The 26942-nt window shown below is 37.6% G+C and overlaps 1 protein-coding gene across 6 annotated transcripts in view; it reads left to right on the top strand.

Moving 5' to 3' along the window:
• Window positions 1-26942, top strand: part of TCF12 (transcription factor 12) — a 159128-nt gene that overhangs the window by 80024 nt on the left and 52162 nt on the right. For all 6 annotated transcript variants that reach the window (XM_066195944.1, XM_066195947.1, XM_066195942.1 and 3 more), the window contains exons 7-8: window positions 9838-9902; window positions 25055-25190. In XM_066195944.1, the coding sequence (XP_066052041.1) occupies window positions 9838-9902; window positions 25055-25190 (201 nt within the window). The remainder of the gene's footprint in view (window positions 1-9837; window positions 9903-25054; window positions 25191-26942) is intronic.

Here is a 26942-nt window from a genome sequence, read left to right as displayed (position 1 = left end):
CCAAGGCCAGAATGCCTTTTGCCGAGGTCCTGAGGCAGGCCAACAGGAAAGGTTGGGATCACGGAGGAACATGGGAAGTTTCCATAGCTCCTACCCTCCTCCTGAAGGGTAAATCCAGTTCCAGGCTGCTGGGCCTTGTCTCACTCCTGCAGGCGTCCTTCTGCACGTGGCTGAATAAGAGGCAGTTTGCTTCCTTAAGTGCAGTTCAGAGCACTCCACTGACCTGTCTTCATTTGTTTCAATCTGCCAGCAAGCTCTGAGTTTCCAGTAACACGTTTGGATTGACAAGCTGATGCTTAAAAAAAAAAAAAAAAAAAAAGGCAGAAAATACTAAATCTAGGGGCAAGGTTTGGGTCACGTTGATGTTTCCAGTTACATTTAAAACACTATCTGGTGCCTAGCTTTCACTCTCTTAATGCATCATTATTATTGTTTTAATAGAGTAATAAGGTTATTCCTTTAAATAATTCTTTTAAAATGTATCCTTTTATTGTCAAACACATAGCTTACAAAACTCAGGGATGTTGATAGTGTACTGTGCCAGCTTACAGTGAAAAAAACACACCTTTCCCACAAAATCAGATAGAAGAGCATTACCAGTAGCCAACTAATCCTTTATTAATAAAAATCCATTTTGGTGATGTCATTATTTTTGATTTGCTGTAAGAGGAATAAATTGCTTGTGTAATCCTATTTACTTATTTTAAATATTGTACAAAATGAACTTTCTACCAGAGATCTTGCACTTTATGAATATTCTAAGACTTAGTGAAAACCAACCTGAATATCTGAGACACCCCCTTGGTTTACATATATTTGAAAAAAAAATTTAATCCTTTTGGAGTCAGGTTACCTCGACCGTACAGATGTGCAGAGCATTAGCAATTGCTTTTGCATTCTCCTTGCTGTTGAAATAGAAAGTATTTCATCATTCTTATTCATGTCACCATTTCTATAAAATAATTGCCAATATTGCAATGAGCGTTCTTTTTGTTCCTAACATGGTGAGGAAAAGTGTTTTCCTTATCTGCTTTAGGTCATTTAAAGCCTCTGTAAAGCATGTGCAGCCAAGCAGAGAGGTAGTATTTATTGATATAGCAAGTTTTAGTCTTTAGTTCATTGAGCAGCTTCCCATGTTCCATGATGTTTTTAAACCGGAGAGTTATGATCACCTTGACTATGTCTGGACTTGGGTTATTATTCTTAATGTTTCTTCAGTTGTGTTCCCACACCTGTTATGATCTCTTATAAAGACTCTGTGGCTTCAAACTCCAGTATTCATCTGTGAGGTGCCTTGGCAGTAAGGTATTGGTGTTTTCATAAATACATGGAGATGTGAGGTGCCTACGCATGAGGGATGGTTTAGAGAGATCTGTATTTTTTGAGTGTTCTTTTGGTAGATGGTTAAAAGTTGGAGTGGAGTGTGTAGCTCCAGTAGCAGTTTACATTTCTGCAGTGATGTTCTCTTGTGCAGTTATTGTCAGTGGTTCAGGACTTGGGAGGATTGCTTTCAATCTTAGGACATTCTAAAGTCCCAAACTGTAATTACCGCTTTTGTACTGAAATAAGACGACTTATTTTAAGCTCCTAGCATTTTAAGTACTTTGCATTAATCTAGACTACCTAATTATTCCTTATGGGGTTTTTGTTTCACTTTTTTTTGGCTCAGTGTGCCTTCATATAATACATGTGAATAGTCAGGAGTTTCCAGCCCCTAACCAGGAGATGGCTCCTTTCAGGCACTGTCTCCTGAGGATTTCCTCTCCTGTTTTAACAGGTAATCGTTGTGTGGTGCCTGTGGGAATTGTTTCTAGAAGAAGGAATACTCAGAAAACAACATGTTGTTTTGTTGCAAAATGTGTTTTAGCATCTAATGTGTGTTTGGGGTTTGGTTTTTTATGCTGTTTTTCTGTGTTGTTTGGTTCTTTGGGTGGTTTGGTCGGGTTTTTTGTTTGGTTGGTTTCTTGTTCAGTATTTTTTTTTTCAGTTGTTGGGGTTTTTTTTTTTCCTTCAGTCTAGCAGCTACTGCTTCTCTGGAGCCCACAGTTTGAGAATTCCTGTTTTGCAAACCTCTGTTTCTGTAATTGAGAGGGCTGTGAAGGGTGAAGTTAGAGAAGGTTATGCAAGTCATTCAAATAAGAACCGTCAAAAGTGTTGTACAACAGAGGACCATTGCATGCGTTTTTGCCTGGTGCCTTGTGGTAGGTGGTTTTAAATGTTTGTTGAATTGTGCCTCTGTTTATACACCAATTGGGCAAGGGTGGAATCTCTCTTTGTTGACAAGGTGACTTTTCATATTTAATGAGAATTAATAGATCTTGGATAGTAAGAGAAGCTGTAGATACCTGCAGAACATACATACATACATACATACATACATATATATATATATTTATGAAGTAATCTAGTAATTTGTAGTAAGTAGTGTCACCAAAATAACCTTTTAATTGGAAACAGGTGTAGCATTTTGTTGTAAAGTGTGGATTCTCTATTCATTTCCAATTAAAAAATCCTCTTGACTTTAGACTTAAGAATGTAATTGATGTTCAAAGTAATTTTTGTCCTTAGATCTGGGACAAATTCCACACCAGGAAAGCAAGGGATGCTTTTCAAGTTAACTAGAAGTAGCAGCTTTGTTAGTTACTTAAGAATTTCTACTAAATCTCTTGGGGATGAGGTGGGGAAGATGGCAAAAAGAGAAATATTTTAATTGACAAAGTGAAGACACTTGGATACTCTAGAAAAACATGGAATGCATAGGTGAGGTAGGTAAATATATGTGACAAATGCCACCAGTGTGGAATGGTTGTGTGTTCATATGCAAACTCACTTTGGTTATTGTTTTCTGGATATTCCATATCCCTGATTCCCCTCATTTTTAGTATATTTTTAATCTGTTTCTCCCTGGGTGTTCTCTCTATGTGCAGCACACATAATGAGTTAATAGAGTGTTAACATTGTTCATGGTAAGGTTAGTCTGGGGTAGCCACAGAAGTGGAGGATTTGAAACTACATGAAGCAGCTATTCAGGAATTATTTGGTTCACAGATACTGCCCACATATGCTTGGGGGAGGAAGAAAGTTCTTTCTTCAGGTTTGTCCTCCCTCTTTCCTCAGTTACTGCTGTGCATTCTTCCTGCCAGCGACTTCAGTGCCTTTTAGCCTTGCAAACATTTGATTTGTTATTCAGCTCAGTGTAAGGCTGCTAAGTGGAGGGACAGGAATAGTACCGAGGAAGGAGCCCTCATGGATCAGCCTCTGTTGGAATAAAAATGTTCTTAGTTTGACATGAGCATATAAATTACAAGTTCATAGGGTCAATCCAAATATAATGTGGAATTTAGTCCACCCTTACCTCCTGTGTATACAAAGTACACAAGAACATTAATAAATTGTTTTTATAGCACAAGATCTGTGCAGTGATCTGCAAACTGACAAAATACTCCGTCTTTTCTTAGATGTACTTACAAATCAATGGGATGGAAGTGTCAAAGGCAAGTCTTTGAGAAGCAGGTTCTTTAATACCTCTTCACACACTGACATTATTTAAAAAAAAATACTGTGGTAAAGAAGTTGTGAGAAATCCCTTGACTTCTGTGTTTAACATCTTTATAAATATACTCTGAGATTTATTGCCTTGTTGGTTCAATCAGTAGAATTTTCACAGTGAAAGACATCTGCAAATGCTGACACAACTGTAAGTATAAAAAATTCTGATCTTTTTAGTCTTTGGAAAGCAAACTGATTTTTTTTTCCCAGATCATCTTGTGCAAATGTTAACAAAAGCAATAATTCAGTATTTGTTGCTAAATTGCAAAAGTTATAATGGGAAGTTGATTGCAGGTAATTCCAGCTTCAGAATTTTCACATTTTGGATTATTTGGATGTGAAAAGCGGTTCTTGTTCCAAATAAGTAATTGGACTAGATAACAGAAGTATGATGCTGTCTTCTTACAAATGAGAATTTATGGCATGGAGAATCCTAGGAGATTCCTGGCAGACCTGACATTGGGCTGTTAAATCCCATAAATCTCATTCAGAATCATGGTTTTTTACTTCTTGACAATCATTAATTTTGTAGGATCCCAGTCTTTCAAAATTTTGGCCAAAAAAAAGGGAAGAGGGAGCAAATCTGCAGTGTCAAACCCAAGTTTTGCTAAAACATTTACTTCTACTGTCTGGGAAAATTTGTCTTATAAGATGTCACAGTGTGGGGAAAAAAACTCCAACCTTTTTTCACTAGGCACAGTCTGGACATACCATTTTTATATATGTATAGAGCTGTATAGACTGCATGGCTGATCAACACTTGGGCATGGCATTTCTGGCTAAGTATGTTTGTAGTTTTTCACTTTATTAAAATTTTTCCAGTCATAGGATTTTATTGTGTATTAATTACTTATTAAATTTAAGGTTTAAAAAGTGTCCTGCAAGTTTGCAGACATTCCAGATTGTGTAGGTTTGACTGCTTTATTAAAAGGTGTGGGAGTGTGGATGGGTTTGCAGGACTTGGAGGGATATTGATTGGAGAAGCTGCTTGCAGTCAGAAGACTGAGCTAAGATGGAGGAGTGATGAGATAAAGGTTAGGTTAGGAAAGTGATTACGACTGGGGACCTGCTAATCACTGACCTCTGTAGGGATCCTGGAGTTTATCACTAATCTCACTTGCACTTGGCATTTTCCTGTGTTGCTGCTTCATTGTTCATAGCTGAGTGAGTAATTTGGCTTGGAATGAGCAGGAGGAGGGTGCTGCAAGTCCAGCAGCTGCACTTGTTGGCACTGGCTTGTTAAACATCCTTAGTGCAGCCAGCAGCATGCTTGGCACACATCAGCCAATAATACTTAAACATTGTCATGAAGAGAATAGGAGGTCATTTGTTTTAAGCCATTTCTTCAAATTGTGTTGCTCCAGAGCTCTGCTTCATTTCCAGGAGTTCTGGTCTCAAGTAGCATAAGGAAAAATGTATGTTGTATTTTTATATGTATTCACAATATATGCACGAACACATTATAGATCTTTAAAATGCTAGAGAGAAGATACTGAAACTATGGCAGCCTCTATTAATGAGTAGGCTATATAGCAGTAGAAAAGAAATTATTCCTCTGCTGCTGTGGGAAATGCATAGATATATTGTAAAATTTTTTATGGCTGCATGTGTCAGTCTTGCCTCAAAGAAGGCAACACACTAAGTCCTAGATGGAGATGGATTTGTGTTTGAATCAAACATAGTATTTTTTTCACTGTACTGAATAATTACTGAATAAGAATTTTTAATGCGAATAAAATTTTTAAAAATAAAGAGTGGACCTACAAGAATCTTAGTCTATAAACTTTGTGTTCTTTCTACCTCATGGTAATTTTGAAAGCAATATTGATTAGTAAAAGAATGTCTACTTTGTTGAAGATTTTTCTTGCATCTTTTGTATGTGCCTGTCAGTGAAGCTTGTGCAGCTTGTTCCCTGTTACATTGGATCTGCATATGAAAAATTATTTGAATGTATTCATTCTGTGGGTAACAAAGACACATATTTTGCTGCATGTGGAGGGGGAGAAAGCAGTCTAATAATTGACTTCTAGCCAAATTACCAACACGAGTTTAATAACATGAAGGGAAAAAGAAATTCTCAAACTTGTCGACAATATTTATGAACTGATTTTTGGGTAGGCTATCTGTAGGGACAGGTTTAAAGTGTTACCATTGAAGGGATGATATTTAGGAACTGTAAAAACACGCTTCAGTATTCTCTTAAAGCAGATTCTCTGCACAAGTAGGGCAGCCATACTTCATGTCTGACAGCAGAGCAGCTGCCAGCTGTGGTCACTATAGCATTCATACTGGATGATAAACATTGCTTCATTAAAAGATGTTGTTGCTTTCCGTATTGCCAACCAAACATTCTGAGTGATACACCGAGAGATCTTCAGTCTGGAAAGGGTTAATTCTGTGGGAATTGAAATAATTTTTTGAGCGTTCTGTCATCTTCTCATAAGGCAAGCATTATCTAGAAGCAGTGGGAAAAGGCTGTTTTGTACTGGCAGGCATTTATAGCACATTCACTGAAGTAGTCCTCAACTGAGTTAATGTAGTGCTGTTTTCAGCTCACTATCACTTTGCATCTTGCTGTTTCAGTTCCTTCTGTGTTAGGAGTATTTCGGCTGCACAGCTGTTACACGTATAGATGTATTGTGGAAGACAATTCCTCATGTGGTATTCAAAGGCTATATTAAGTTGTGAGCATATCACATTTAGACAGACAAGTGATTGCAAGAGAAAAGATTATTTACTAAATACCTATTAATGTTTGAATTGGTAGGGAATGTGTCAAGGTTTTAAATTTATGCCACTGGGAAATATTTGTGGTTCAAAATGCCTAGTGGGATTATCTTGGTTGGGTTTCTCTTAACTCCATAGTCCCTAAACTTTAAGCCTGTTAGGTGATGACTAGGTCCTTGAATTTTTTTCTGGTAAAAGCACACGAATCTTCAAAAAAACCCCAAACCCCAAGGCCCAATAAAACACAGTAATTTCAAGTTATTAAAAGATTCAAATGCCTTGTGAATTGACCTATGCAAATGTAAATTTTTTTTGCATATAACCAGCTCTATTGTTTTAAATGTCTATTGTTTTATTCCAAATCTGCTGGGCATGCACAACTCTGGTATATAGATCCACTAGGATGTAACCTAAAGAAAAGTTTACCATGCTGCTACTTTGTAAGCAAGGCATAGATTTTGCTTCTAAAATGACAACATCGTTTGTTGTGTGAAAATAAAATCAGATCTGAAGAGGAAATGAACTTCATCTGGGCATCTCCTTCCCCTTCCCAGCTGATAAGTCTGCACACTGCCTTTCCTCCATCTCTCACAAACCTGTGCAAATGAAAGTGTTCAATAAGGGGTTTGTCATTTATAGTGTCTTTTGCTCTCTTTCTTCTAATTAATGTTGGGTGCCACAGTGAGTTTCCATATGTCCCTGAAATGCTGAGCATTAATGTTTTTGAATTTCCAGCTGCAATGCAAATGAGACTATTGCTGTCTGTGTAGTGGGCACTGACTGAGACAAGACAGGGTCTGCTTTGGCTCTCAGTCTCATTGTATTTTTAAAGTTTGCATTCTCATAAGCACTGGGACTCCAGAATTTTGGGTTTAATGTAACCTCTAGATGTTTATGCTCTTCTGTCAATCTGTAAAGAATATTAATAAATAAGGAAAGTATTTCATAAGCTAAAAACCACCAAGGGGATTCTGCTTTGATATATTTTCCATATGAATGAACTTTATTGGATGATAGAGACTGCCCATGCATTGATCAGAGAGTATGGGATCTACCTGTTTGTGAACCATGGGGCAAGTGTCATCTTCTCAAACTTGACACTACCCACCTTTCAAGTACTTGTGGAGTATTGCTAAGTATTTTCTGTTTCAGTTGATACGTAAACATTACCTGTGGCATTAGCTTACAAAGGTTTAAACAGCATGATGCCGGGAAGCCTCGGTCTTTTAACACTGAAGCTTCAGAGGCTTCACTGGACTCCAGTAATGTGCTCTAATGGTGCCCAGGATGGCTCACCTCTGTGCCATCCTTGTGCTGTGCTAATGTGGGGATCCAGCTGCTGACACTGCCCCAGTCCCACGGGAGGGACCACAGCGTGCAGCTCCAGAGCTTGAGAGGGGACCAGGAGCAGGAGCTGAGTGAGGGCTGGATGTGTGTTGCTGTAGTGTGTGCCTGTTAACTTTTGGTGCTTAAAAAAATGTGTACCCTTAATATTGAGACACAACTGCAGGTTTGAGAGTCCTGTCTAAGTGCCTGCGCTGAGAATGTGTTTGGGAGATCTGTGAAGGCAGCCTCTCATAGTTGATCCTGGTTGTTTTCCAAATCCTTCATTGAAAAGCTAAGGCATTTGAACACAGGTTAAATGTTAATTTGCTCCAGCTAATTTTTGATAAATATTTAGGCACTCCAGTATCAGAAAGCTTTGACTTTTCCTGGTCATTTCTTGGAACCAAATTTACTATAGATTGGGCTGTTGGAGTAAGCTTTCCTCATTTAATATGAATCTGCCATACTTTAAAAATTATAACATTTGAATGACACGATTTTATGCATTCTTATCTAACAATTTCTTGCTTGCTACACAAACCATAATTTAAATCATAATTTTTCTAGCCTCTGTAATTGACTCTTGTACAAATATTTGTTTTAAAGCCTGCCTGGAATACTGCATACTTCAGTCAAAGTTGTTTATCATGTGATATGAGATTCTCATTTTCTGGAAAGAAAATGCTGAGTCTGGTTTAATATGAACAGCATGATTCATCCTACTACTTATAATTTTGCATGCTAGGTATTTTATTTGCTTGGTGCTTGATAGTTGTTAGAGGCAAATTGCTTCAGCAGGAAAATGTTAACTTTTTTTTCTCCCTTTGTTACTGCAGAGCTGCCATTTTTCAAGCTAACTATTGTTGGCCGTACCATTGGTAGCTATCACTATGATAATCTTGCAGAGATGTTGTTCCAAGAGATTCCGACTTCCTCTTCCTCCCTGCTTACAAAAGATCCACTTTTAAAATGAACAAAAAGCATACTTTAGATTTTCCTCTTGTGAAATTATATTTAGGGACTTCTGGAAGGAAGAGAGAAAAATCAGAAAAAGCAAAGGGAGTCCTATTCTTGAAGTGCAATTGCAATAACGTGGAGCTATTTATCACTGAAATGGGAATGTGAAAGAAAGGCTACTTTTTCTTCTTCTTGGGACAGGATAACACACATCATTTGCAAAGGGTCTGCCTAGTTGGGTGAGATAGCATTCATTTTCAAATGGGTAGATCTGGTTAATTAATGCTTGCCTTTGGATAAGATTCTGAATGGTGGTACAAGGTTTTTCTGAGTCCTGTGTTGTAATTAGGGCAGGCACAGCACTTGGTGTTTTCTGTTACACGCAAACCTGATGAGTGTCTGATGCTTGGCATTGTTCAGGGGCTTCTGTTCAAGATTTTTTTTCAAAGTGTCGATTGCTAAACTTCTGAGCTCTACTGGAGAATTTGCACACTGAGTTTTCATATCAAACATGCCATTTTGATCGCATACCTAACAAATACAGCACTGAGTACTTCTCCTGGAGCTGGCAAAGCCATTGCTAATGTCCTGTGACCTCAGGCAGCAACATCAGAAGGCAGCCACTCTGCACAGTACCGTGTTCTCTGTGTTCTACCTACGAGCAAAGATTGCATTTATGGCAGAAAAGTCTGTTTTGCTGCCTTGCCCGGTTGTATTGCTTGAGTTTTGTACCTGCTGATCTGTACATTAAACAAAAAGATTTTTAAGGATTAAGGGGTGAGTGTCAAGAGCTGGATGAATCAGCCCTGGTTTAAGGTTGGCGTGAGTTTTACTGTTTTGAGTGAAGTTTTTGTTTGCTTTTCATGTGGTTTTATTTTATTGCTCAGTATATTCATTGTCTAAGATGGATACCAGCTAAGTGTTAGTTTCATGTAGGAAGGAGAAATGTCTTAAAGTGTCTCTCTACCTTTGCTTGTTGATAATGGAAATGAAAATGGACTTTTGCCTTTTGTATTTAAACATACTGAATGGGAATATTTTTTAGTATCTGACTGGTTACAAAAGGAATTTAATTAGGTAAATTTGTCATCCATTAAGTAGTGTTGCTTGAGTGTGTTGAACACAGACATATAAAAACCTGATTTTATTCATGCACCTTGATGTTTGTAAATTTATTATGATGCTAATAGATTTTCTGGATTGCATAAAAAAAGGACAACTGATGTGGATGTCCAGAGGACTTTAAAAATAACCAAATTTAAAATTTTTCTTTTATAGGAAAAACCTCTGACAGAGGCCCATTTCCACTGTATGGCAGAGACACAGGCTTACCAGGCTGTCAAGTAAGTACAGAGTTTCTTCATTTTAGAGTGATGATTTCCTTTGTGTTATTTCCAATGAGCCAGACTAAGAATACTTTGATCATTGTTTAAAAGTTTGTTTTGAAGGCACAGGAAGTTTGACTGTTTAAAAAGTATAATTAGCATGTGATTACATTCAGTGCCTGTTGATAAAGATTTCAATAACTAATATGTTTATAATTCTGAGAAATTAATTGATGCTTATTTTCTCAAAGAGGAATTGCTTTTTAATTTTACTGTAGGTTGACTGTTTCCTTTGAACTGATATTTTCAGGAGTATCTTTCTTCTGGAGGATAACATCTAGCATATGAGTTTGACATCTTGGTTTTTAGTCTTTTAACTAGTAGCTTGGGAAGTGTGAATGGGCAGCACCATGTGGCAATGCTTCCCCTATTAAGAAAGGATCATTCTCACAGCCTTTACTACTTCTCTGCAATGCAGATGTGGCAAACAAAGACCCATTTGTAGCTGTATGGGTGAGCTTTCAGCAACATTCTTCCAAAAAGCAGTACAGCTCTTTACCTGAGAGTTATGGGCTTCACATTATTGCCAGTTTAGACAGTAAAACATTGTATTAGTGTAACTACTATTGTTGAAATAACTCCGTATGTACTCTATTTAAATATAATAACTTAAATTTGGCATTAGTTTGGAAGCAAATTAATTTCCACGTAACTCTTTCATTAAGTTCATGTTTTGTACTGGAAAATGCTTTTATGTGAACTTTGGATAAAGTTCCATTCTGCTTTGCAGTAATGAGTGCAATTTCTGTAGTTCCATTTCACAGTGAGGAAAATCCTTTTATATTTCTGTATGTTTAGGATTGTTTCTATCTAGTACCATTTAATAATAATTTTTTACATATAGCTGTTTAACCCTACAATCTTATACGTGTTTGTTTCCATTAACGTCACTTTTAGTTCTGTTTGTCCCTTTGGTAAGTTTTCGACTGTTTAATCTCCCTCAGTTTGTTTTTTTTTCCTTAGAATTTTTAGTATGTGGGGAAAATGTTACTGTAGGTAAATCTGTATTAGTTTTATATTCAGGATAATAAAAAATGAACATAGAGTTAACCTTCAATTACATTTTTAATCCATTTAAATTCATTTGATGAATTACAGTTTGTACTTGTTTTGTCAGATAAATCTGACAGTATTTGAATTCATTTAACTTGGACCGTGGTGGGATTTCTGAATGTTTTTGAATTTTTGTTTGTTTGTTTTTTGTAAATGCACGGTAGTGCTTGAAATACAGCTCTCATTGCAGCTACACTGTTTGAGATCTGTCATAGAGAAGGCCCAAAGTGATCATGAGAGGTCATTGCAATCCAAACAAAGAATCAGCTGCATTGTCTGTGCTTCATGTGGTCAGTTCTCAAAAAGTCTAGAGATGGAAGAGACTGCAGGACCACCCCGGGTTTTGTTTTCAACTACTTAAGTGTAATTACGTTAAGAAAGTTTCCCTGGTCCCTTATCTAAACATCCTCGTAATTAAAGTAGCTAACTCTTCCAGACAATGGACATGGAGAAGAATCTATTCCCTTTTAAGTCTGTAGAGGCTGGAAAAACCATTAGATGATTAAGATGATAAGGAGTCCTTAGAAAAGATAAGACATAACTGGAGTAAATTTTTACCTGGGCATGTATAGTGCAGGTGTATTTTAACAGTGGCCATATAACAGGGTCTATCCCAGATTGAAATATTCCTAGAAAAGCTCATGGTCTGCTCTGAATATTCTCCAGTATGTTCACAACTCTTGCGAATTCCAGTGCTTCAAATGAGGTCGAGTACCTAGGGCATTACCAGCACGGCAAAAAGAAATCTCCTGGATCTTTCAGACAATACTGTGAATTTTTTTGCTGGGTGGTACCTGCCTGTTTTCCTAACAAATATCCAGCTTCTGATACATATTTAAATCGTGGTGATCTAAAATTTCCCAATACCTTTTTATGGTAATGCTGGCTAGCTTGCTATTCCTCACCCTGTGTTTTTCAGTTTACAGATTCCGTGTACAAAAATGTATTTACTTGTTTAACACATTGCTTCTACCATCTCTAAATTTGTCAGTGCAATTTTGAATTCCAGGCTTGCATTGCATTTGTAGATCCTTATGGGTTATTTGCTTTGTGAGTTTAGTAAATGTAGTCTTCATTTTTCATCCAAGTCACTAATTAAGAGGTGGAATGATGCCCAAAACAGATGCCTGCAAAGACTCAGTTAATACATTCACCCACTGCTGATCATAAACTCTAAGCTGTTTTTTAATCAGCTTTGCTCTGTATTCAGTGCTAGTTTTAGTTCTCCTTGGTTCCTTAGTTCACCTGTGAAATGTGGAAGTGGTAAAAGCCTTATTAAAACATCTATTATGCAATCTGAGAAGGAAATTAATTTTATATAGTGTATTCCAGCTAAATCAGTATCACTTCTTCAGTATCTCCTGACATTTGCAGACTATTTCTTCCAGTATTCTTAAAAAAAAAATAAATAAAAAGGAAGTTCAGGTTGTTGAGGAATTACAAGCCACTACTTTTCTTGCTCCGAAAACAACCAACCCCACTCTTTTGTAGTCTCTGCTCTGAACCATGAGTTCTTCAAGGACAGTGGCTTTAAGATTTCTAAAATGGTAAAATGGCAAGAGCCAGTCAGTCTCCTGAGTTTACTGGGTACAGATGAATTGAAAATACCTAACTTCTGCAAAAAACTCTTGAATCCATCCTTCTCCTACCTCCTTTCCTTATGTTTCTGGTGTATAGGGTATTAATAACCTGGTATGGAAGTGTGAAGAGTTTTAATTTTTACTTTCTGTTGAGTTTACAGAAGGCTGCAATGAAAATTTTCAAGACTACTGTAAACTGCAATGTTTCAGAGTCTTAGTATCATTCTCACCTTTTACTGAAAATAATCTAAGCAGTGATTTGTAGGGACTGTTTGCTACCTACAAGCTTTATATTTAGGCTGTAGGAGTTGAAGTGTGATTGATTTTCAATGCAGCTTAAGAACCTGAGTGACTTAGGTAATAGAATCTGATTCAGCTGTAGCATTTAGTCACAAGAATGTAAATGTGGCTAATTTACTAATATTTTATTAGCAGGAAGTGCGGGTTCTCAGCTTTTCTTTCCATCAGGTGTTTTAAACAAGCCAAAAAGGAGCATCCAAAAATATACAGACTCTAAGTGGATGGGTAAAATGACAAATTGAGGCTTATGCAGAGCTGATTTAGATGAATGTCAAAAGTTTTTACCTGGAGGAAGAATTGGCAGTTTTTAGAAGAAATACTAAAAACTCTGTTTTGCTGTCAGAATAAAATGCAGTGCTGCATGACTTGACACAAAGTCTCTTTTTGCGTCTTTGAATTGGAGGCAGGGAGGTGGTTTGTGGTTTTTGTGGGGGACTCCACCATTCCCGTTGGCCATGTGATTGCCGTTTTGGGAAGGGCATCTTTTCACAAATTATAAATCAGGTAAAGGTTCAATTTTCAGGAAGCTTCCTGTAATAAAAAGGGTTTTCTTCACATTTGCGTGATTTAGTACTGAAAACAGTAGCTTATGTGAAAGAAACAAGATTAGACTTCAGATATTGAATTCACTGCTCCCATTTCCAATATCATCAAAAAGGTCCCCAGCTGTCACTGCACACTGGTTTGACAAGTCTGAGCTCAAAGAAAGCCAGGGGTCTGCACTATTTTTAAAGTGAAATTGAGATAAATGTTCAGTACATGTTAGACTAATTCTTCTAATTGTTTGTGTGGGTCTTCACAGAAGGTAACTTTATCCCCGGGAGCCCCTGAGTGCCCTGAGTAATTGGTGGGGGATGCTCCTGTAGCCTCACAGTGCCTGTACCCGTTGCCTGGCACAGTCTCTCCCCACTGGCATTACTGGGCTCAAGATAGTAGATTGTTGGTGACTATCCCCTTAATGTTCTATTTTCATTCTAAACAATCATGCATGAAAAATAGACATGATGGATTTTTTGACATGTGGAGATAACACATTTATCCTCCCTTCATAATAATTTGAAGTCTGCACAGTATCCTGTGTGTGGGAAAAGAGATAGAATCGAGTGCTGAATGTAATGGATGCCAGGCAGGAACTCAAGAGGCATTCACCACTTGTGGTTTATAGTGCAGCCTTTTATGAAGAGTTGTATCTTAATTCACTCCATTTCTGTTACTCGTTCATCTCTATGGTATACATGATGATGGGACCCTACAGAAGTTATAAAACCCATTTAGAAAAAACTGCTGTTGTTAAAACTAGAATATATGAGTGCTGGAAGGAGTTATGGATTGAATTTACCAAATACATTTCACTTAGACTATGTACACTCATATATATATGTAATAATTTATAAAATTTACACTACTCACGTATACTACATATACATGATGTATATCCATATTGCATGAAATATATAGCACTACACAGAGCATATGGATAATCTGTATGATACTGTGTACACTACATAGGTTTTATTTAGTGGCAGATGAAGTTTAAACTCATTTTTGCTGCTATTATTATAAAAGTCTTGTGTATGTTTGGAACACGCAATAAATAAGGCAGCTTTTTCTTGGATGCCAAAAATCCAATAGAAAGCTGGTCCATCAATATTTGCAGTAGTATTGCTCCCCCATTTTCCCTTCAATAGCCATCAACTCTGCTGCTGCCATGAAGCTAATGTGAGGTGACTCATTTAGCAGCATATTATTGCATCATTGCAACATGATGTAAGGCACATCAGGCTTTATTAAATTAGCCTGAATTTTGCAGTATGACAGTAACATTTTATGCCCATTAGCACCACACTTAGTGCTCCTTATGGGGGTATACTTCAAGTAAACGTATTAAGACACGATTTCAGACAACTTTTTGGAATTTACCAATTTCTCCTTTCTTCACAATTTCACATGGAACTTCAAAGATTTGCATGTTGTTGCCTGCAAATGTAGCTATTTATTAAAGAATAAAATGGCAGCATGTTAAACTGTATTTGTTAGCTGTTACACCCTTAACAGACTAAAAAGTTTATTTTATTTTTGTGCAAAAAATTTGTTTCTTAACAAACACTATAAGAACTTTTGAAATAAACCCCAAAAATGCCTTTAGCATCAATTTCTTGGGCAATTTAACAGATGATCACTTCAGCAAAAGAAATGACTGCAAGTGTATTTTACTTTGTCTTTGCATAGTCAGTAATTTGCCTCTTTAAAATTTAAAGAGACATTAAAGCAGCTCGAGCAAAATTCAAACCTAAAGAACAATCCTGCAATGTTGGGGCAAGTAGTATCTCAGAGCTCACTCTCTAATAGCTGAGGAAGTGTAATAAGGGTACAACTCCAGAAATTTGAGCTGTCTAGGGAGAACATAAAAGCTTGTTTGTATTGTGCATAAGCAAAAATGGCAACTTTTTTATTACTGGCTGGGTGGTGAGGATTAAGCAAGCAGAAGTTAAAACAAGAGTATAGATACCAAAAAATAGCACCAACTTAAAAGTATTTTTAATGTATTCCTAAACTATATAATTGTAAGATGTGTATTTGGTGTAATGGGGAAATTGACTGATTTTAATGTTTTTAATAAGGCATCCGGTAACATTAAACAGCTGTAAGATTAAGCATACAGACAAAAATGTGAATGTTAGGAGATAAGAATGTGCAAAATATATGTGGGAAGCAGAAACAAGATTTATTGACAAAAATGGAAAAAGAGAGAAGAATATGAAAAATGCAATTGGAGATACAAGTTTTTTGAGAACGGAAAAGTCAGAAGTGACAACAGTGAAAGAAATGAGTGATTGTGAAAAGTGGGGTAGAGCAGGATTTTAGTGGCATTTGACAGCTGAGATGGTGCTTAAAATGTAAGAGTTGGACTAGAAGAAGGTATTTGTAGCACATTGTATTTTCCAGGGTGGTTGCTGTTCAGATGGGTGCGAAGGCACACAGATAAATCCTCCTCAGGCTGCAGGAGTAGTCCTGGCACTGCAGTTGCTCCTAGGGTGCTTTGCCAGGGTTTCTGCTCACCAGTGTCTATTAAACAACCACAAAGCTCTTCCTCCTCGCTGCTGGTGTATGTCTGAGGATGCTTTAGATGGATCTTTCCAATGAGGCAGAAAATTACATCATTTTCTGCACCTTTCTGCTGAGTGGGGCCTTAGAAAGGCTACAAGCAGAGGTACCAGTTGCTTTTCTTTCTTCCTCATGTAGTTTTAGAAGCAGTATAGAGAACATGATGTCTCCTTAAATCCAAGTAATACTGAGTTATGGAAGTATAAAAAAATTTAAGGCTTGTACATGTGTGGGGTTTTTAATACCAGTGTAACTTTAAAGCTGAAAAACTGATTTTATTTTGTAAATTTTCTCTTTTTAATCTCCCCTTCTCTGACACTTTTGATATCAGGTGTCTCCCTGAAGCAGAATTTTACAGCTGAGCTATCAGTCTCTAAGAAATGCAGCTGCTGAAGGAAAGGCTGACACAATGTTAACTGAAGCAGTGACTCTGGATTCTGCCAGCTGATACCATCCTCAAAGATTGGGATGGGGAGAGGGAAATACAGTTTAAGGGCAGATGGAATGCCTGAACTTTAGTTTATTTTGCTTCATTTTACTTCTCAAGTAGAATCAAGCAATATTAACTTTCTTTTCATCATGATTTATTAGACGTGAATTACTTATTGTGCTAGTGGGAAAATATCTCCTGTCACTCAGCAGATAAGGAGTCTGCAGAACCTTTTTAGAAAGTAAAAATGTATGGGACACAGGCTAGATTTCTTTTTCCAGCGCTGGAGGTGACCACCTGAAGTTAATCAGGGAAGACATTCCCCCTGGAATGAAGTGGGTAGCAGGTGTTAGGAATTTGTTATAGTTGGAGGAGGGATGCTATTTATAAAGGGGGAGCAGTTCTGTGAGGAATCATTTTCAATGCCTTTACCAGGCAAACAGTTACTTGTCTTTGCCCTTCTCTTTCTCACACTATTTAGGGTTGGCAAATTTTCTTGCCACCTTTATTTTTTGTTTATTTCTGATTGTATTTAAGGTTATGAATATTCTGTAAACTAATATACATATTATCTTGCATACTGCTACATAAGGAAGTAAAAATAATGCTACAGCATGCAGTGCAGATAAAACTTCTTTGGTGAATTACTATTTGTGTCCAGCTATTCTGACTGCCTCAGAGCTGGGTGCTTCTCAGCTACAAATTTATGGTATTAGTGGAGGATGGGGCAAATTATTAGCTCAGCTCTGTATTCCCAGCCATGCCTGTTTATCTGAATGAGCTGGATTGCCCTTTGGATTTTCCTGAAGTGTGCATTCCTTTTGTCTGTAATTGCTCTGGTATGTTAAGCCCCAATTTACCTTCCTTTTTAAATTAATAGGTAGAGAAAGTCCCTTCCCAAACTCCACATATGCACAAATAACCGGTGTCAGGAAGAACAGAGGCCCTGAGTAGGACTGGGGAGGGGGAGTTGAGTGGTGTAGGCAACCTGTTACTGAGCACTGCTTCCTGGGATGGGTGGGAGAGCAGAGCTTGGGCACTCAGTCAGTGATGGAAAGAGGCACAGGATTTGTCATTTACATTCCTTCTTCATGGAACTAAACCATCCAGCTTGTATTGGTTTCAGCTGTGTTCTGGAGTGCTTTTTGAAACACTGGTGCTCCTGCTGGCACAGGTTTCTGAAGAGCAGGGAGAGGAGGATAACATTTATTTAGGAGAGGGGATTGTAGCCTAAGATATTTCCTGGCCATTTCCTAGCACCCTAGTGTTGAACTGAGCTCTCCCTTGATCATATGTGAAAACATATGGGTTTTCCATAATAAGTCCTAACAATTATCTGGCTGCTTTATTAACATATCCTCATCATATTAATAATTTTCTGACTTGGTGCTTAGAGCAAGAGAGATTTTCTCTTGGTTGTGTGGGAGAGGAGATGTATAGCTTCCATACTATGTACATGAAATGATCTACTAATGGTCTGAAATATTTTTAAATCATTTTGCTGAAGATGCAGAGGGAGGAACAGATGCGAAGATAGTTTGAGCTTTGTAATATCCTTTATAGTCTGACTTCTGTAAGTAAGACTCAGCATAAAATCCTTTATTATAATATTGACTCCTCATGCTAGTGTCTTGTAATCATAAAGGAAAGCAAGGAGGGCGGTACCATAAAAATAAAAAAATAGATTAATAACCACTCAACAACTCTTGTAAAATTTTGGATTTTTCCAGCAAGTGGCTTTTGTATAATCACACTAGAGATGCTGTTCCAATTACTGTTTTCATAATGTAGCGAAAAGATTCAAAGGCAAAGGGAGGGGTGCCTGACCTGTAATCACAATGCTTAGTAATGCCTTCCTAGAATTCAGTCAGCAACGCAGAAATACCTTGCCCGGGGGGGATGAGGGAAGACAAGCTGAGCCAGCATAACCTCCGGGATTGGACAGCAACATCAGCAGGGTGCTGCTTTAGAAGCGTAAAACTGAATTTGTAGTCTTGCCAATATGCAGCATCAGTGCAGAGGAGACAATATTGCAAAAGAGAAGGAAGGGACTCTTCAAAATATTTGTATTAATCAGGGTCTTCAAAGACATTTAGATGCTAAAAGAATACAAAATGATTCCTTCCCTTTGCATTTAATCTTCGCTGTTCTCACTGCTAAAAAAAGCCCCCATATATGTAATTCTGAATAAACTCCTTTCTTCTCTCTCCTCTGTCCCTGTGCTCAGTCCCAGTATATTTACACATGAACAGAATCTGCCACAGTAGCAGCCTCTGCTTAGGTACACACATGAATAAGCAGCTCCTGGTGATCCAGGAAAGCTTTGGCGTAAAAAGAGAATATATTGATAACCTGATCCTCATTGGTGTTAACATTAATTGGAAAGGCAGTAAAGCTAAATGTAATTTTGTTTATGATGTTGCATCACTTCAGTATTTAGTACCCTAGGTAGCTGGTTTTTAATCCAGTGAGCTAGATTAGCCTGATTACACTGGCAGGATGCAGTTGATGGATGACTGTCATTATCTTCTCAAACCTGCATGATACTTTAGGTATAGGAGATGATAATTAAATTTTCAAGAGACTACACTGAGATTATAAGACCTAAGTATTTTTTTAAAATGAGGAATATGTTTGCAATTATCAACACGTTGTTAGAGGATCCTCTCCTGAGATGTTGTATTAGCAACCCCTGATTTCCTTTAAATTGATCAAGAAAAAAAGGCTCAAGTTATCATATAACACTTTGGATGTTGTTTTGGTTTTCTAATTCTGATATTTTCCTCCTCCTGAAACAGACCAAAAATGTATCTGATCAAATCTATTGGTAATGGCTTGAAGATGTACAGGTTAGCACAATATATTTAATGAAACGTTGTTTGAGACAAAACACTAGAGAGGATCATAATTAATGCCTCATTTTCTGCCAGTTGCTATTGATTACTCATTCAGAGTCCCTTTGTTCTCAAAATGGTAACACTGTATTTCACATTACTATTTGATGATATTCTCAGGATGAGATTCTTTAACAACATGCTGATAATTGCAAACATATCTCTAAAATTTAAATTTAAAATGAATTTACATCATATGTCAGTGTTTTTTTCCAAATTCAGCTCCTATTTTGGAGTGCATATTCATTACAGTTTCCAAAGACTGGAGACTTGAGTAAAGTGAAATTCAACACTTTATATCTTAGTTATATTTTTAGCTTAAACTGCATGACGTGGAACTCGAGTGAATGGTCTTTTTGCAGCCCTAACCTCTCTACTGGACTGGGATTTCAGAGCAATTATTAGTTGATACTTTAGTGTTGCGCTGGGTTTTCCTTTGGAAACACCACAACAAAATATTCAACTTTGCTGGGGGATTTTGCAAGTTTACCAGAGTTTGTCTTTTCTTTTTTGTTATGTTCTTTTAAGCCAGTTTATGCAAATTGTCAGGTTTATCTATAAGGCAAGACTTTCAATACTGAGACATGTTATATCCATGCTCTAAGTCATCCAAACAGCTCAGTGAGTAAAAAGGACATGCACATGAAACTTGTGCTCTACCCAGGGCAACATTTCAAGTTTACAGTAAGGCAAGGAATGCACTTGCCATCTGCTCTGTGTAATTCTGAGAAATAGAGAGATGCCAAGTGAGTTTGTCAGCGACTGTGGCGGGATAATGGAGGGATTTGATTGAGATGAATGGTGTTGCATTACATTATTTTGTAAAAGTAAAGTGTCCAAGCTCCCAATTTTTAACTAAACACTCAAGTAGCTTTTTGGTTTTGTTTTTTTTAACCTCTAGGCAGTTTTCCTGCTTTAAATAGGTACAGCCTTACTACTAGGATTGAAAGCATAAACTTTATGGAAAGGAAGCTAATGCAAAAAAAATGGGAAAAATAAAATCTAGTTGAATCTAGTTGACTGTTGGGGAGGTTTTCAAGATTGAAGTTTGCAGTTGGTGAGTTGCAGCTCTCATTTCACTGCCAAAGCAGACTGCCTTATTATGCCAGCATAATAGGCCTGTCATAATCAGTTGCATATAATGGGCTAATGCTTTTATTCTCAACCATATTATTCTTTTGATAGAAAATAATGAATAATGTAAAGGCACACAGTTGTATTTGGATGAAACTATCACATAGTTTGGCTATGGCTATGCTGGGAAAATTTGAATTTTTAGGAGTGTTTGCCAATGTTTGCATTTAAGAAAAGAATGTGAAAAAGATTTAGATCAAAAAGCACAAGGCTACCTGCCTATGGCAAGTACATTCTTGAATAGGTAAAACTTCATATAGGTAGTGTATGGAGCGTGTTTGTTAAAACTGTTTGTGTGATTTTCTGGACAGCTTGGCTTTCCTGTTTGCATAGAGCCTAAATGTTAGAGAGCTGCAAGGAATATTATGTAAGGACATCTGTAGGCCTTTACTTGTCCACTCTTTTTTTTTTTAAATATAAAAGTAAAATCAAAGAAATGTTTACCAACATATTAGATTTCTGCTGGCTGGTGTCCTACAAGTTCATTGAAGGCAGAGCAGTATTTTGGCATCAAATTGGATCTAAAGAGTCATAGAGTTGGGCTGGAGAGAAGAAAACTTAGGGATTGGTCAAACTCTTCTTTACTTTTATGATTAAATTCTTTGAAAGAATTAATTTTAAAACCATTTTAAAATAAGTTGACTAAGGAGCTTCTTTTTACCTCAGGCTTATATTTTGATATAAGCACGCAGTTGATTGGCTTGTTAGTTTGAATGGAAGGGAACTTTGCCTGCACGAAAGTGCAGCTGCAATGCAAAGTTGCTTGTTTCCTGTGACAAAGGTGAAGAAATCCACCCCCTATATGGAGATATGATTCTTTTCCCCCACCTCATCCTTGCAATGCTTGAATAGATGACTCCCCTGCATTTTATTTTTATGAGAATACTCTAGGAAAGTGACCCCTTTAAAGGATTTGTTGAGATAGCAGCCCTGTGAAAGCCTTTCCTATTTGGGTCAGGCCATGCCATTTCCCCTGAGGCTGTCAAAACTGTTTCTTGCTTTCTCTTAAAGGGATGAATGTCAGAAGTAAAGCAGTCATGTTTACCTCTTTTCCTCTTTTCCAAATCACGCTTGCCATGTTTGTAGTTGATTGTAATAAAAGCCATTTTTTTTCCTTTTATTCTTTTTTTCCCCCTCAGTTATTGAACACTCATTCCTTAGGGAAGACATTGCTTTTAAATAACTTTTTGTGTATCTTGAAGCTATATGCATTATAAGGCATTATATATGCATTACAAAATCCAAGGAGGCAAATTTTTAGGGGTGATGCCTGTTTATTTACAATGGTAATACAGACAAGGACTTGGACAAGCTTCAGGAGAATAACCAGTCATTGATTATTCTTTGGTAATTGGATGCATGCTTGGCAGATGAGGTTCAGAGTGAGCGTGCAGGTTGTCTGTGGAGAATGCCCCTAACCACGTGTGTAAGTGATCTGCCTCTGCGCAGGGACCTCGGGCACTTCGTCACAAGAAGCTTCATGCTGATAATACAAAGCTTTTTTGCTATCCTCAGTGGTATTTTTGTATTCCTTTCTTTATCAGATGCCCTTAGGAAAGGATCAGTCCTAATCAATATTTTTTCTCAATTGGTTCAAACAGGCAGAAAAATCAATGAGCTGAACTAATGACATCTATTTTTATTTGCTTTTGGAAGACTGAGGAACAATTATAAAATTCTAAACAGATGTTTCATTTGATTGGGCCAATGTTAGAAGAGGGTTCTGGTGTTGTGTTGGTTTTTTTTTTGAATCCTTTTTCAGAAGTAAAAAAAATGCTTACCCAAACAGAGTATAGCTCAGAAAACTTCACGAGTGTGTTGCACAGCTTGAGATTTACTGTGTATCTATTATAGTGCTTACACACTAACTTTGTTATTGTAGTGGCCAGGCTGCTTTGAAATTCAGGGTCTGCTGAAAATATCAAATACTGGAATACTTAGGACAAGAGCAAGAATGGCAAATGTCATGAAGTAAAGGTTGGAGGTTAAGCCTGGGAAAGACACAGACTCATACCGTTTGGAATGGCTTTGTAGAAATGAATTTAAAAGTTTTTACTGGTTGGTTCTTCTCTCTTTTTTAATCTTTCCTCATCTCCTAATGAGGAGGGGAACAGAGGAACTAGGAACCCTCCCACCCCCCCTTTTTTTGTTTTTGGAAGCATCTGTATGGATCCCCTTGCATTTCCAAAATCCCTGCCATGGTCAGCGGAGATGCTGGGGTAGCAGGGAGGGTTGTCTTTAATGTGAATGGGCCGTAGTTGCTAATTGTGTTTGACAGCTGCTCTGAGCGAGCAGGGCTGTGCTCGCTGACCTCCAGAGGTCCCTGCAGCCTCAGCGCTTCTGCCATTCAGGGACGGGGACCTTGCTCAGCTTCTTGAAATGACAACTATCACACTACACAACTATCATTCCCTTCCCCACAGGCTACGTAAAATATTTTCCTTCAGTCCTGGGTATTCTTGGTCAAGAAGGTCAAGTGTTGGCCTAAGTGAGAACTGGTTTCGTTTCTTCTTCTGGCCAGTGTTGGTTTGGAGGAGCTGCGTTTCACTAAACATTGACCAGGTTTCCTGCACAGTGTTCACCTCTAAAACTGTAGTAAATGTGTAGAATAGTATCTTTGCTAAATTCCCATTTTTAGTCAGTAAGCCAGATATTCATAATGTTTTCTGCGAAACAGTAAAATCTTAACTATTTGACCAAAGCAAAAATTAGAAGACCTTGGAACAGCCTACCAGCAGATTTCCCCCTGCATACTTTTGTCACCCTATCAGAGTATCTCATTTTAATATGAGCTTCAGATTAAGAATTCTGTTTCTAAGACTATTGTAAGAATAACAGTGAAGAAGCTAAGCTGAGAGGAACCTATTTCTATGCAGTAACATTTTTAACAAATTTTGATCTTTACACTTTTGTATAAAATACTTAACACTTTTGGGCCTTCCTTTAGTTTGTGATGAGGAGATTCTTTCACATCCCACTGTATTCAATTAAAAGATAAGATTTTCATGCTCATATTAGTCATCAAGCAAGAAAAGAGAGAAATTTCAATGGTGATACAAAGCAAAAAAAACCACCTTATATATATTCTGTAACTCAATTTGAAGTCTTAATTTTCTGCTAATCCCAGTGCACTGCAGGGTAGAAGGCATTTAGTACCTTTCTGTGAGCTGTATGAGTGAACCTCACCTTTCACAACTCCTCATACCGGACAAATCTGTTTTGATGATCTAGTATATTCCAAAAATCCATTTATTTGTGACTGAGGTATGTGGGCCTCAGAAGGGAAGGTGAGGAGAGGCAGGCGCCATGTGTGACCCCTGGGCTGCTGTGTCCCGAGCAGGCAGCAGCACTGGAGATGTTCCTGCCGTGGTCCAGCCCACAAGCAGGTTTGGTGAAACCTCTGGAACGTGTGAGGGCACGAGGGCTCCTCCTGGAGAACAGCTGGATGGGACCAGGAATGTTGGCTTGGGAGAAATTAGGCAGGGTTTTGGTATAGAAGTTACTCCAGTTAGCAGTTTCTGTCTTAGCATCACCTGCCCATGAAATGTCAGTGCAGATGAGTCTGAGCAGAACATCCCTGTTGTCCTGCCAGCTGTGCTTTACCCCCTTGTGCTGGCAAGGCTGCACCATGTACTCACCACGGCTGAAGAAATCAAATTTCTTCTGAGGCTGCTGCTTCACCATGACCTTAAAACACTGGCAGACAGTAAGAGCAGTGTGTCATCAACTGTGTGCAGTGTAGAGTGGATGCTGCTCCATGAGGAAAGCTGTATGCGTCAGCCAGGAGTGAAACACAGTGAATTTTTACCACCTGGTACATTTTCTGTACAGACAGTTCTGTGGGTTTCACTCCAAGTCGGGATTTTCATACTAAAACAAAGCTAAATATAACATCACCCGTGGAAAAACTATGTTGTTCTAAATTACCAACATTCATTTCAGCTTTACAGAGGAATTCCAAGGAATGTGAGGTCAAACAATATACAATGCACTTGTTAGGTGTTTAGAATGTTTTTGTTTTTACTGGGTGAAAAGGGAACAAAAAGGGTAGGGTTCAACTACCTTGTTAGTTTGAAGTTTTTAAAATGTCCATTTTTCACATTCTGTTCATTAATCTACTCAGTTATCTCTTGTCTGCATTTGATTTTTTTTGGACAATTTTATTCCATGTTTTATGAATGTAATCTAAGTCTTGATTTCTAAGTATGTGATAAAACTTAATGTCACGCTATAAACTCTTTGCAGTTTTTATCAATTATGTTTATATTGTGTAATAGAAGGGGTGTTATATTGCAAACTAAACAAAGGATTATGATTTTTGTTTAAAATTTAAATATGAATTGATTCTTTCAGATGTTTTCAGCTGAAATGGTTATGGGTTTCTGGAGGCTCACAGCCAAACTTGCTCTGCCTTTCTGAGTTATGCTACAATACATACTCTGAACATTGATTTTAAAAAGTCTACATTTTTTTCAACTCTAGAACCTTCACTAAATCCCAGTAAATTCCTATAAATGCCAAGAGCAGTAAGTGGTTAATAGTTTGTCAGCCCGGCATATTAACAGCTGCATTGCAATAGAGCTTAATTTGACTTTTCTCTGTGTACTTTTGTAGTCCAGTCTGCTTCGGTCTGATATGGGGCTTGGAAGTCCAGGTCAGCTGTCATCCTCTGGGAAGCCTGGCACACCCTACTACCCATTTTCTGGCACAAATCAGCGCCGACGACCACTTCATGACTCACCAGCTCTTGGTGAGTAACACAGACACTTTGAAACTTGTTCATGATGCTTCTCTGCAGGCTTTTTTTTTTTTTTTTTTTTTTGACAGTTCATTTAATTTAAGGGAGATTGCTCTGTGCTGAGCAGTTTAAATTACACCAGGCTGCTATATAAGAGAAAAACTGGAATTATTAACATTTTCTCTGAGACGCTAGCTTGGATTCAACACTGGTCAGTCTGGCTTACAAAACAAACAAGAAACTCTAATAAAACCCTTAATTGCAAAAGCAATAATGACAGATGGATAGGAGCTGATGACCAGCTGAGTGCCCTTAACCCGTGCCATCATTAACTCCTGGAAATGCCTGACCTTGAGGTCATTACCATTATTTAGTAGGGGAAGGACACAAAGGGGAAACAATTATCCTTTTATATGCTAAAAGTAACTTTATTCGGGGCAATATATAGTTCATTGTAATTGGTTCAACATGCCTTTAAAGATCTTAGCAATTGGAGGCTAGTAGTTTATCCTAAAATCAAACTACCCTGCAAAATATGCAGGCAGGAAGTTGCTTAAAAATTTGTTATAATCCTGTGACAGTATTAGTATTTTAATCTGGGGATAGTTGGAAGTGAATGGAATTTTTATACCTGATCATAGACAGTGGTAATATTTTATAGCTCTCTAATTCTGTTGAATCAGAGAATCAAGAATGAGCCAGCTGTTCTCTAGTATCTGCTATAAGACTTGTGAATAATTAGGTGTGCAAATTTAAAAAAAATCTTTTTGGTACAAAGACAGACTTATATTCTAGTTTACCATTATATTCTAGTTACCATATATTTCTGTATTAGTATGATAGGTCATTAGAATTTCTCTAATTATATGGTTGAGTCTTTAATGCCCCTCATTCTGTATAGCACCTCTATTCCATAGTAAAAATCTTGTTTGTTGGAACCATGTAAGTCCAATCATACTTTACCCAAAATAAAATTCTCAAATGCAAATTGCTCTGTGAAGTAACTTTATTATTAATTATAACTGCAAACTTCTTGTGCACTAAAATAGTCCTGAACATGCCTGAAATTGTTTTTTAAATCTTTTTTTTATAAAAAATATTACTTTGGAACTTAATCTTATATATCATGGAATAATTTCATTTGAAAAAGAAGACCGTCGAGTCCAACTTTTACCCCAGCACTGCCCAGTCCACCAGTAACCCATGTCCCCAGGTGCCACACCTACACATCTTTTCAATCCCTTCAGGGATGGTGTCCACCACTTCCTGGGCAGTTTGTTCCAGTGCCTGACAGCCTTTTCAGTGAAGAAATTTTTCCTGACATCAAACCTAAATCTCCCTTGGTACAGCTGAAGGGCATTTTCTCTTCTCCTGATGTATGTGTGGATATATGTGTTTTAAAATACCATATTTGTATAACCTTTTTACCTTGTTGTTGAGCCAACTGCCATTTAACTTAGGGTTGGCTGTCTTTATGAAGATTGTTCTAAGTATTCCTGTTGCTCAGAATACCAGAACAAACGCAGCAGTTCCTCACACCTGTTTCAGAAAAGGAACACTCTTATAAAAAGTTCCATGGAATTGTTTACAGCTTGAAAGAGCAGTGGAACTTCTGTAGAAAAGGCTTGTGTTTGAAGATGATGATGATGATGGTGTTTCAGCCCACACTGAATGGGTTTTCGTGAGAAGCTACTTACAGTAGTGACCTGCTCTGGGTTTGAGTGGCAGGGGCATGTTGGAGCTGGGCTTTGGGTGCTGGGCACA

Source organism: Chamaea fasciata, unplaced genomic scaffold (assembly GCF_029207755.1).
Source record: "Chamaea fasciata isolate MVZ Bird 193981 ecotype frontalis unplaced genomic scaffold, bChaFas1.0.hap1 SCAF_14, whole genome shotgun sequence".
Lineage (NCBI taxonomy): Eukaryota > Metazoa > Chordata > Aves > Passeriformes > Sylviidae > Chamaea > Chamaea fasciata.
This window is presented reverse-complemented; position numbering and strand designations above follow the sequence as displayed.